At 51.0% G+C, this 12,537-nt stretch overlaps 2 protein-coding genes across 4 annotated transcripts; both read right to left on the reverse strand.

The window, feature by feature from the left end:
- Window positions 1-3,730: 3,730 nt before the first annotated feature.
- MFSD5 (major facilitator superfamily domain containing 5) lies at window positions 3,731-6,090 on the reverse strand. 3 transcript variants are annotated; one of them, XM_060112888.1, is made up of 2 exons: window positions 5,935-6,090; window positions 3,731-5,338 (listed from the first exon to the last, which is right to left on the reverse strand). In XM_060112888.1, the coding sequence occupies exon 2, from the start codon at window positions 5,318-5,320 to the stop codon at window positions 3,968-3,970; it is 1,353 nt and encodes a 450-aa protein (XP_059968871.1). In that variant the 5' UTR covers window positions 5,321-5,338; window positions 5,935-6,090; the 3' UTR covers window positions 3,731-3,967. The 3 variants fall into 3 exon arrangements, with proteins under 3 accessions (XP_059968871.1, XP_059968873.1, XP_059968872.1); XM_060112890.1 differs by lacking the exon at window positions 5,935-6,090 and adding an exon at window positions 5,777-5,852; XM_060112889.1 differs by lacking the exon at window positions 5,935-6,090 and adding an exon at window positions 5,710-5,783.
- A 5,550-nt stretch (window positions 6,091-11,640) lies between these two features.
- On the reverse strand, window positions 11,641-12,153 carry LOC132498401 (sperm mitochondrial-associated cysteine-rich protein). Its single transcript, XM_060111942.1, has one exon. It carries the CDS (start codon window positions 12,151-12,153, stop codon window positions 11,641-11,643), a length of 513 nt encoding a protein of 170 aa, XP_059967925.1.
- Between the last annotated feature and the right edge of the window lie 384 nt (window positions 12,154-12,537).

Consider the following 12,537-nt stretch of genomic DNA (forward strand, 5'->3'; position numbering starts at 1 on the left):
TGAAAAGAAAAAAGTGCTGACCAATGTGAATTTGAGTCACATAATTCAATCACTCACTTGAATCCCTGACGTTTACAAAGAGACAGTACGGGACAGTGAAAAGAGCTTTCAACTTGAGTCTGGACAGAGGAGCCAGGTTCTAGTCCCAGCTCAATTTATTATTAATCTGTGAAATGGGGTAGTAACATCTAGCCTCACTCCCTGCCAGGGGTTCTGCCAGCCTCAACTAGAACAGATATGAAATGCTTTCCAAAGGCCCAACGAGGCTTCGCAGCTGTTAAAAGGCATGTTTTATATATAATGACATATGAAGATGTCAGAGATACATGAATGACTGTTATAGTCTTCCTGTGGATTTCAATCATTTTAAAAAGAGAAAACCAAGATATACGTTTATGTAAAAAACAAGATATACTTTTATATAAAAAACAAACAAGTTGCCGCATGAAAGGTATGATTCATTTTTATTAAAAAAACATTCTATGCACTAGACTGTAAACATTTAACAGTGGTATGAAGAGCAGGCTTAAGGGAGCCTATCATTTTTTACATTTTATATTTCTATATGTATATATGTATTTATATTTGTAATATATTTATACATCAATATAAATATATGTATTTTAATGTAACATTATATAAACATGTATTTACATTCACATATTTATATTAAATATATATTTCTGTATTTGCATTTGACTCTTTTACAATGAGCCCATATTACTTTTTTGTTAAAAAAAATTATTAAAGCAAATGTGACATATTTTTATAACATTAGGTCTGATCTCAAGCATGACAAACTTTTGTTTGTCTAATAATTCTATTCTGTGGTTCTGTGGGGAAGTGGTGGCAAAAAATAATAAAAGCAACAAGGAGAACCACAGGATTGGGGTTAGGGAAAGTGTGTTGGGGAGTGGAACCTAGAGGGTCATGGCTATTAACTGGGGGCAGCCATTCCCCTCCCTGAGCAGGGACTGAATTTCCAGGAAGAGGTCATTCTCCAGCCTCAGAACGCAGTACTGTCCTCATGACCCAGTCCTCCTGCCTTCTTGTCCATTGGCTCCTGGTTCCTTGGGCTGTTTCTGTTCTCCTCAGGATCACTTAAATGCTCCAAACAAAATAATTATATATCCAGCTGGATGGAAAGTCAGAAAATCAGGAGCCTCTCTTAGTGAAAGATGGTGGTGTGTATCAAGTCTGACACCAAGCTGACCTTCCCACTTGAGGAAGAGGAAATGAGTTCAAGTGGAACACACTGACACCCTCCTCAGCTGCTCACATACCCCAGAGTAGAAGGCTTCTCAGATATCTTGATCCTGCTCTCTGGGCCAGGACCAAGGATAAACACTGCTGGGAATCGCCCAACCACTGGGATGGGTTGGAAAGTTCTACACCCCATTACAGTCCCATCCACTCATTCTCACACCCCAATCTGGCTAGGCTCAGCTGGATTGAAAAAGTTAAACAATAAAATATGAAAGCAAACACTTATGTAGTACTTACACTGGGGGCCAACTGCTGCTCTAAGTGCTTAATTTAATCCTCACACGAGCCCTAGGAGTAGAAACTACACCATCATCCCCATTTTATAGATGAGGAAACTGAGGCACAAATTTGAACCCAGGCAGTCAGGCTCTGACTCCATGCTCTTCACCAGTTCCCTCTGCTGCCTCTCAGCAAGGCATCACAAGCAGCGTTTTGCAGGCAGCATGCACCTGGTGAAGCAATCCCTCATTTGCCCCATATGGGTAAATTTCCAAAGGTGGGCCAGGTGGCCATGGCTAAGTGCTCCCACTCTCTTGCCCTTCTCCAGGGACAGGGCTCGGGAGGAGGGAAGAGGGCTAGAGGGGGAAAGGCAGGTAGGTGAAGGCCCAGGGGACAGAGTCAGTACATGCCATATAGAGGGTGTACTGGGCAGGCAGCAGGAGGCAAGGTTTAGCCTTGGCTTTGCCATCCACTTGCTACATGCCCTTTAAGTGGATTTTCCTCTTGGGTAAAAAATTTCACCAGCACCTAGTAATACAGTGCATGGCATATAGTAGGTGCTCAACGAAAATATGTTTAAGGCTGACTGGACAATCTCTTAAGATGCCTGTGAGCTCTTCACACCCAATGAGTCCTGACAGGAAGAACCCTCCCCACTCTATCTAGCTACCAGCTCCTCTGAAGAAAGCTCAGCAGGGACAAAGCTAAGGGAAACTCATTAGTCTGTCTCCTCTACCCCCCCATTTCCTTATCACTTGGGAATATGGGGCCCCCTCATGCTTCCATCAGTAAACAATTACTGTCATCCAAAACAACAAATCATTAACTAGGCTCTGGATTCTAGTCTAATAGATTTCCCAGATGGGTGGCTCTTGAAAAGCCACGTGTGAGCTAGCCTGTCTCCTCTCCAGACATTTACTGAGCACAGCCACAGGCCAAGCCCCCCACTTGTGTGTATATATGGGGGAGACAAGGGCAAATCGGACACAATTTCCTCCTGTCTTCAAGGAGATCATACTGTGGTAGAGAGAAATGGAAAGTCTACAAATAACTAAAACACATCGAGGTCCAGCTCCACAGGGCAGAAAGGGGAAGTGGAGTTACTGCAACAGACTCTGTTTTAGCCTCAAGATGGGGGAAGGAAAAGATACGTTTTTTCATACTTAACCTCAACTTCTATTCCCTGCAGGCTGGGTGGGGGAATGTGTTGTTTCCCCTGTCTGACTAGGGACCTGAGACCACCGCTCTTCCCTCCCGCTTGGCCTCACCCTGCAGGAGCACATCCACCCCACATTCCTCCCACACCAGCTGATGCTATCTCCCTACGCAGGTTTGGACCTGCAGCTCTTGGAAAGTCTTGCATCCTCCTGTCTGGGAAGTAGTCTGGGACCCACGGAAAGGTCATCAACCTCTTTTCCAGACAGGTAGGTCCCTCATGCCCACCTCAAGCACATTCCAGGACACACCCTGGGGCCTACCCTCCCTCCATCCCCACCCTTCTTAACTGCTGGCTCTGCTTCCCCTGAGAAGCCCAGGTTTGGCTGGGAGGAGGAAAGGCAGATACAATCGGAGGTGAGGCAGGGAGGGGCTCACAGAACTGGTGTTCCTACTGGTCCTGTTTCCTGCCCTGATGGCTCCCTCACCCTCACTCACTCTGGGTGGGGAAGAGTCAGGTACAGACAAGATCCCAGTCCCTCATCCATTCACTGCTCTCTCTCCTCGGCAGCCCTCCACTTGGGTTTCATGCAAGGATACAGGAGCTGGTGGACCCCAGTGATGCTGGACAAATGGTGCATCTACAGCCACAGAGGCAGAAGGCAGACAGCACACATGTGCCGAGCTGCAAGCTTGTTCCTGCAGGAAGGCTCCGGATTTGCCCCAAGGGGTGGTCACAGACGCAGCTCAAGCCCCTGGAATCTTTGCTCAGTGGCATGGGCACCCACCCCATATGCTCCAGAGACTACCTCACCCTGGATGTGGAGCAAGGTTTTTGCTTGGCAGCCGGGGAGGGTGCCTGACCCCAGAGTAACAAGATATGGAGGATCTAGGGTCCTCAGGCATTTCCCACCCATTTCTGTTGACAGGCAATTCCACAGCTCTCAGTTTAAGCTGGAGGCAGTCTTAGAGAGGCTAGAAGTACAAACCTTCTGCTGGTAACCCCACCTCTCTCCTCACAACCTCCAGCTGCCCTCTCACCAGAACTACTGAGGTGGGTACAGGTGAGGATGAGTAAATCAAATCGAAGATCAATTCAAAGTGTTTATTTTTAAGTAGAAAGGGGGAAGAGAGTGACACAGAGGCAACTTTCAGCATCTTCTTTCCAGGCCATCACCCCCATGTGCTTCCCAACCCAAAGCACTGGCAGGAGGGGCCCCAGGGCAGGAGGAGGGGCCAGATAGTCGCAAAGTCACAGAGAGATCTGTACAGCCCTGGAGAGGTGGGATTCAGGGGTCCATCCCAGCTCCCTCGTCCTGGAACAGGATTAGAGCTCAGGAGCACAGGGCTCCCCAGTGGGCGAGGGCACCCGCAGCTCGGCATCATGCCTGACCACGGTGAAGAGCCCCACCACCGCCAGCAGAGCCATCACCATAACGGCGGAGCAGATGCTGAACATGTTGCGAGTGCCCGTTCTGCGATCGCTGTCGTGGAGGACCAGAAGCCCCAGGCAGGCCAGCAAGTGCAGGGGCACCCGGAACCAGTTGAGGACACCAGCTTGCTCTGTCTCGGGGATCACTTTTCTCCGCAGGAAGCTCATGCTGGGAAAGTACAGCCCACAGGCCAATTCGATAAGGAGGAAGGCTATAAAGGACTCCACCGGACTCTCCTGGCCTGGGCTGGTAGAGAAGGTCAACATGAAGAGGGAGAAGACGACGATGAGGACAGCGAGGGAGACTAGGTGCATGGGCTGGAGGTGGTACCTCTTGGAGGTAGCGATGCGGTACAGAGAAGAGCCGAGCAGGCTGGCTGCCATGAAGCTGGAGAAGATGATGCCCAGCGGGGCCCCGTGTGGGTCCAGCACAGGCGTCCAGAGGAAGACAAAGATGAAGATGACACTCTCAAACAGGGCCTGAATGGTGCCTAGCAGCAGCACACGACGGTCCGACAGGAGGCAGCGCAGGCCCCCAGCACAGGTCCTTGAGAGGGCACGCTGCCGATCATAGTTCTCTCCCCAGTTATGAAGGGCCAAGGCCCCAGCCAGAGCCAAGAGAGGGATGGCAGCCACAAAGGGTGCTACAGGCCCCAGGCCCACCCAGCAGGCCACGGCCTCAGCTGCCACACCTGCCACTACAGCCAGCACATGATTCCAGAAGGCAGCTCGGGCAAAGGTAGCCGGGATCCACTCTGCGGGGAAGTCATGCCGTTCCACATGCTCGTGGATGTACCAGGCCTCAAAGGCCGAGAAGAGCAGGGCTGTGGACAGCCCACCAAGTGCTCGGCCCACCAGCAGCACAAAGTAGTCCCGAGAGAGTTTGGTTAAGCAGCAGAGAGAGTAAGTGAGGGAGAAGAGGACACAAGACTTCTTGCGACCCAGCCAATCCACAAGGGAGGAGGCCACCAGTCCAAAGAGGACTGTGGAGGCAAGGCCGCAGACATAGAGGATGGCAATTTGTCCCTCCAGGAAGTGGTAATGTTGATAGAGTTTATAGAGGTAGGGGGCCTGGAGCCAGTCAGCTGCCAGGGCCAGGAAGTAGACCTGATAGAAATCCAGTTGAAACCGAAGGAAGGAGGGATTGCTGCAGGCTCTTCCAGAGGGCTTAGCCCGGCATCTTGACAGCTCCAACCCCAGGCAGGAGGCCAGGAGGACCACAAAGGCAAGGTAGGCAGTCACCAGCATGGCCGGCCCCCGGAAGACCTAGGGAGAGAAGGGGGCTTCAGAGTCACATCCATTGCCCGGATAGCGCTGTCAAGGGGCTGCGTGTCTAAGCAAAAGGCAGCTCCACCCAACCCCCGCTGCCACCTGCACTTCCCCACCCCTCAACTCCACTCCCCCGGAGCTCAGACCGGAGGGACCAGTTGGGTGGGTGGCAGGAGTGGCCCACCAGAGCGGTCTCCAAGGACACTGGGCGGCAGGGAAGGGGTGGGAGAGGGGAGAAGATTGAGCATTCGCCCCATCCTTGCCTGGTATAGCAGAGAGGGAGTTCCTTCACTAATCCCAGCCCTGCAGTTAAGAGGCTGCTGCCCTCTCCCACAGTAGCTTATGCATACAATACTTCCTCCTGTTACCTCCCATCCTCTTTGGGGAGCCCGTTTTTGCCCTCAATGTCTCGTCATCTGTCCCGGGCATCCCTACCGCCCGCGCGGGCCTCTCGAGTTGCTTCTGGGTCACGCGCGTGCATCTCAGATTCTCTCTCCTGCAGGTCAGGGCACCCCCCTACACACACAATGCGCCCCCTAGTCCCCGCCCAGCGCCGCCACATCCGCTCGCGCCTCGCCCAGACACCATTTCACCTGCTGCCCCGGTCCGCGGGGACGCTCCGGACACGCCCGGCTCCAGGCCGCCCGGCCGCCCTGCCCGCTCTACCTCCGGCTCGGGTTCCCCCAGCGCACCCGCCCCTCACAGCCTGCTTCCGGGAGCCTGGGAGCCCTCTGGCCGCAGCCATGATGGGCCCCGTCACGTGACGGGGGCGCGGCGCTCAAACCCCGCCCCTACTCCGCCCTCTTGCCCCAGCCAGGGCGGATGCCGGCTGGGGCTCAACAGGAGGCGTTGGTGGTCGCTGCTCCGGGTTTGACCCTGTCCGCTGCCCTCCCGTGACAGCCGCTCCTTCGACTCCGGGATACCTACGGGGCCCCCTGGAAGTAAAGACACATTTTCTGTCTCTTCCTCCGTGCCGTGGGATAGGGAGCGCAGCTGTGCCTGGGAAAATGCCAGCAGTACCGCAGAGCCGGGGCTTGAGCTTCTTGAGGAACATCGCCGCCCCAAGCCGAGACGGGCTCCTCGCTTCCCTCCTCTCCCAGAGTAGTGACCTCCAGGCCAGAAGTCAGTATGGCCCAGACACCTGAGGGAGGCAGTGTGGTGTAAAGGACTTGGACTTCGGTTTGCAGACGGCCAAGCCTCAAATCCCAACCCTGTGGCCTCGGGCAAGCCATATGACTTATCAGTGTCCCAGTTTCTTGGTCGACAGTCATAGGAGAGCAGCGCCCAAATCAAAAAGGCTAAAGTTCAGTGGCAGTTAAGGGTTAAGAATTTCAGCCTTGGAGCCGGATGCCCACCCTCTGCCACTTAACCAGCTGTGTTACCTTGGAAAGGTTATTTAAACTCTTTCCAGCCTAGTATTATCTCCTCAAAACCCTCCAATGGCTTCCCATCTCACAAAGCATAAAATCCAAAATCATTATAATGGCCTACAAAACCCTCTGTCCTCTGTTCCACTGCTACATCTCTGACCTTATCTCCTACCATTCTCCTTCCTAAGCCTTCTCCATCTATACTGTCTACCACCAGGGCCTTTGCACACTGTGCCCTGTAAAGTTCTGGTTCTTCTCCCAGATATCCACATGGTTCCCTCCCTCAGCCCCTGCAGTTCTGTCTTCAAGTGTCACCTTATCAGAGAGGCCTTCCTTGGCCAACCTGTTTGAAAAAACACCACCACCTCTGCCACAGTAATCTACCTGCTTCCCTACCAACTCTCTATTCTCCTTTGCTGCATTTTCTCCATAGCACTTAACACCATCTGGCACACTATATATTTTGCTTATTTACTATTTCTTCTCCCTACAGATTTTTATCTGTTTTGTTCACTTGTATTCCCAGTACTTAAAATGGTTAATGGTACATGAAAACATTCAATAAATATTTGATGAATAAATGAATGAATAAGTTAATACGTGTAAACTACTCTAAAAAGTGCCGGTCTTTATTAGCTGGTAACACTTATCAAACAGTTATTATGTACCTAAGTTCTGTCTTAAGAAGTCCTGGGCGGGCCAACTGCTGTAGATGAATTGTTTAGCTGTCACAACAACCCTTTAGGTAGTTACTATGATTATCCTTCAGAACTGGTAAGGTTAAGTAACATGACTAGAGTCACATGGTTAAGAGGTAGAGTCAGAACTGGGACCCAGATCTTTCCAGTTCCACACTCGTGATTTCTAAGAAGATTAAATGGGTTCACCCACCTGCACAGGTGATTAGCAAATGTTGGTTTTCTTTTCTTCTTATTTTATTTATTTATTTATTTTTGGCTGTGTTGGGTCTTCTTTTCTGTGTGTGGACTTTCTCTAGTTGTGGCGAGCGGGGGCCTCTCACCGTCGCGGGCTCTCGTTGCGGAGCACAAGCTCCAGACGCGCAGGCTCAGCAGTTGTGGTTCACGGGCCTAGTTGCTTCGTGGCACGTGGGATCCTCCCAGACCAGGGCTCGAACCCGTGTCCCCTGCATTGGCAGGTAGATTCTCAATCACTTCGCCACCAGGGAAGCCCCTGTTGGTTTTCTTTATACTAAAGTTTGGAGGGTAGAGGGTGGGAGAATCTGGAATTATAACTTGAGAAATACTTTCTTATGATAAAGTAAACAGATGAGATTTATATCCTACAAGTTCCAAGGTGCCTTTATCCCTAACTGGCAAACTTCTAGAGAGTAGAAAAGGTATTGGTTCCCATGTATTTGTCTAGAAACACGAAGACTCAAAAATCATGATTTCCCAAGGTCATTCAGTGAGTGAGGGCATGAGGGATCCAAATGGCCTTCTATTCTGATCCTGGACTGAAACCCCTTGAACTCCTGATACCCAGTCTCTCAGTTCCTGGTGGTCTTTTCTTTGAGGGAGGAGGTCATCCTGAATGAAGGCAGGGAGTGGGACAGGATGGCCTTACGTGCTTTGTCTTTTGTTTTCTAGGATGGAGGCCAGTGCTCTCCATTATTGAGTTGCATTTTGCTAAGAAGCACCTGACAAAGAGAGAGACTTTAAGGAAGATTACATTATTTTGGATTACTTTTATTGTAGGACCTATTCAAAATATGTTAACTCTTTAAGGTTCCCCTGGCCCCTCGAAGCTGTGAAGCACAGCTGGGAAAGATCCTACACATGGGAAATGTGCCAGCTGAGCAGCAGGGGACTGAAGGGGATAAAGGACAGCCTGGGAGTGCAATTCCATCTCTAGGACACACTTCTAGTAGAGGGCAAGGAGGGCTGGGGTCTGTGTGTGGGGAGTCACAGGGGAAGTCTGGCTTTCAGGGCAGGTGGGGAGAATGCTCTGGGAATTACTAGGAACCATGCTTACCAGAGGAGCATCATTTAAAACTTCTATTATGAAAATGTTCAAACATACATAAAGGTAGAGAGCATAGTTCTATGAAACCCTATATACTTAATTCAACAATATTGATTTTTGTCCCTTTGTTTCTTCTCCTTCTTTCTTTCTTTTTTTGTTTGCAAAAATACTTAAAATTAAATACATCACTTCACTCCATACTTCAGTGTGCATCTCTAGGAAATACGGACCTTTTCTTACATAACCTCAAAGCCATTTTTCACATTTAACAAAATCAACACAGATTCCTTGGCATTGTAAGCACTCAGTTCATAATTAAATGTTTCCAACAGTCTAAAAATGTCTCTTTATAATTGGGTGGTCCCAATCAGGAACCAAGCAAGGTCTCCCCACCACCACCACCAGCCATTGACTAGTTGAAGAAATCCAGTCAGATCTCCTTTAGAATGTCCCACGTTCTGGATATGTTTTCTTACTTCCTTGTTGTGTCATTTAATTTGTTCCTCCACCCCCCCCCCATATTTCTCATTAAATGGAGATTAGCTCTAGAGGTTTGATTAGAATCATGTTCAGTTTTTTTGTTTGTTTCTCTGTTTGGCTAGAGTCCTTCACAGGTGGTGCTGAGTGCTTCAGATGCGTCGTATCAGGAGGTACACGGCATGTGGTTGTGCCATTTTTAGCGATGCTAAGATTCATCAGTGGGGTCAGGTAGTGACAGCCTTATTCCTCCATTGTAAAGTTCTCCATCAACCACCATCCTTGGTTTCATCCATTGACGATTCTTGCTTTGACCAATTATTTCATTAGGGGTTGCAAAATGGTGATTTTTCTAATTCCATATTCCTTCTACATTAGCTGGAGTTCTTCTGTAAATAAGAAGTTTTCTCCACCACTTAGAGCTATTTGGCCACCCTGAAATATAAGTTACACAGGACAGGCAGCATAAATGCATAATTCTTTTTCTTTCTGGTTGCCAATTTTCAGAATATGAAGTTGGGAGAAAAACTTCATTTTTTAAAAGTTTTGGGCTTAGAGCTGAGTAGGGATGGATGGCCTGGACAGTGGGCAGGGGAAGAAGGGTCTATTCTGGTAGCTCTGTCCAGCCCTCACTCACTCCAGGGCATGGGGTGTTTGGGGGACAGATAGACAATGGAGGACTTGGTGTCCTGGCCCTTGGGCAGCAATGAGATGGGCATGACATAGGCCTGGTGTGCAGGAAGCTGCAGGACCCAGAGAGAGAGAGGGAGAAAACCAGATTTGGGGGAGGCAGAAAGAGAGATAGGAATTGAAAAATAGCTGGACCCAGAAGACAGGAACAAAGACAGAAAGGGAAATAGAAATGGAAGAGATCGAGAATGACTTGCACCCAGAAGCAGAATAGGACAGAAAAGGAGAGATTCAGTAGGTGAATCAAAAGACCAAGGAAGAGGAACTTCCCTGGTGGCGCAGTGGTTAAGAATCCACCTGCCAATGCAGGGGACGTGGGTTTGATCCCTAGTCCAGGAAGATCCTACATGCGGTGGAGCAACTAAGCCCATGTGCTGAAACTACTGAGCCTGCGCTCTAGAGCCTGAGCTCAACTATTGAGCCTGAGCTCTAGAGCCCGAGCCACAACTACTGAAGCCCCTCTGCTTAGAGCCCACACACTGCAACGAAGAGTAGCCCCCCCTCTCCACAACTAGAGAAAGCCCACAACGAAGACCCAACGCAGCCAAAAATAAATAAATAAATTTATTTATTTTAAAAAGAAAAAAGGAAGAAAACAAGATTTTAAATTAGATAGGGAAAGGGAGGGACGAGTGGGGGAAACAGATGTAGAGACACAAGTTAGGTGAAGGCAGAAAGTCCAGGTGACAGAAAAAAGGAAACAGAAATGGAGAGAGTGGTGTAGAAAGCTAGAAGGAAGGATAAGCAGAAGGATAAACAGAGATAGAAAGGAAAGAACAAAGGGTTCCAGAGAAGGAGGCTGAGAAAAGGAAGATTGAAGCAGACCAGTGTCAGAGAACTTGGGGAATGTGGAGGGGTGCTTAGGGGCTCTCAGCTTAAGATCCAGTCCCACGCAGATGCCAGCGTCTATCACTTTCAGCTTCTTCTTGGTGGCTTCTCCAAACCCCCAGCCCCAGCCCCACCCCCGGGGACAAGGGACTTATGACTAGCTATGTGTGGATGGGATCACTGGGAACCGGAGTCAAGGGTTCCCAGCTTCCATCATGCCCCTGCCAGATGAGCATGGATGTAACAGATGGGATTATTGCTGGAAGATTGAGGTCAGGCGGCTGGGCGAGCACTCAGAGATTTGAGAGATAAGACATCCAGGTAGAGAGCACCAGGTTCCTAGAAGCAAAGGACCATGAAGGATGTCATGATATCCAAGGGGAGGGAGGAACCAAGAATTCTCTGCTCAGCCTCTTCTTCTGGTCCAAGAGCCATTGACCTTCCTTACCAGGCTCATGATGAGAGGTAAGGGATTCAGAGATTCTTGGATCATTTAGGGATATGGGTGGAGGTCCACAGGGCAAGAAATGTGGTCCCTGGACAAAGGATCCCCTGTCGCCTCTAGAGGAGGAATCCATCTTATCCATGCAAACTGCAGAGAAGATGAGCCAGGAAGGGTCTCCAGGGGAGGCTGACTAGAGGGGAACATGGCCAACTTGCTCACCTTCAGGGGCCGTGGGAGAGGCTCTGAGAAGAACACTTTCCATTCCAGAAGCTGCAGAAGAGGAGGTTCTGGAACCAGTGAGAGCATGCCCAGAAACTAGCTTCAAAGCAGATGCCCCGGGACTGAGGAGGAGGCCGGGGGATCTCAGCAGCCAGCCTCCTCTCCCTGCCTGGGTGAGGGGTCCAGCTGATCCTTCTCCATCCTCCAGAGCTTCTGCCTCCTCCCTGAGGAAGCAGCTGCAGAAGTGCCCTGGAAGATAGGCAACCTCTCAAGGGGCAACAGCCCAGCTAGACTATCAGACAGTGTCGAGAGGTGCGGTGTCCCCTGAAGCAGCAGCTGCAGCGGCCGGCAGAGACTGGAGGTCCCTGGGCAGCCCCCCGGCCACGGCCACAGCTGTCACCGCAGCCCAAGCAGGAGCTGGAACAGGCAGCTTGACCCCTGGAGCAAGGGTACATGGGGCAGGCAGAGGGGTGGCAGCAGGTCAGATGCGGAGCAGAGCAGGGGCTGCAGGAGCTGAGGGGACAAGTCGAGGGGGGACAGGCAGGGCAGGGAGGGCAGGGGCACGTACAGGGTGGGCCAGGGAGGCCGGGACAGGAGGAGCACGGAGCTGCATAATAGGGATAGGTAGTGCAGGAGCAGGTGGGAGGGGGACAGCCAGGGCAGGGGCAGGCACAGGCAGAGGGCGGGCAGGACAGACAAGGGGAGGCAGCCAGTGGGCCGTGCCCGGAGGGTGGAGGGGGGTGTTGGTGGCTGGGCTTCTTGTTCCGAGGCCCCAAACGTAGGCCCAGAGAGAAGTCCATTCAGCTGCAGAAGCGGCCAGGCTGGGGGGTTGGGTGAAGGGGAGGGCAGGGGTGGGGTCAGAGGGGGGACAGTGGGGAGCAGGGGTGTGGGCAGGATTAAACCTAAGCCACTGCTGAGCCTCTCTGAGCCTGCAGCAGCTCAGACGTCCCCAGCTAGCCCTCCACTTCCCGGCCTGCCTGCTCCCCTCCCCTCCACTGAGAACCCACCAAGGGCACCAGACCAGAGCACGTCCGTCCTCCAAATAGCATGTGCACTTTCATGCCTCCAGTCCTTTGTTTCCACTCTTCCTCCTGCTCCCAGTGCCCTTTCTCTTTTCTCCACCTGGCGAGGTCCCATCATCTCTGAAGTCTTCCCCTTTATTCAATCAAAAAGTATTTCTGGGC

Source organism: Mesoplodon densirostris, chromosome 11 (assembly GCF_025265405.1).
Source record: "Mesoplodon densirostris isolate mMesDen1 chromosome 11, mMesDen1 primary haplotype, whole genome shotgun sequence".
NCBI lineage: Eukaryota > Metazoa > Chordata > Mammalia > Artiodactyla > Ziphiidae > Mesoplodon > Mesoplodon densirostris.

Coding starts and splice junctions, on each gene's coding strand:
- LOC132498401 (XM_060111942.1), bottom strand. CDS start 12,153: ATGGACTTCTCTCTGGGCCTACGTTTGGGGCCTCGGAACAAGAAGCCC.
- MFSD5 (XM_060112888.1), bottom strand. CDS start 5,320: ATGCTGGTGACTGCCTACCTTGCCTTTGTGGTCCTCCTGGCCTCCTGC.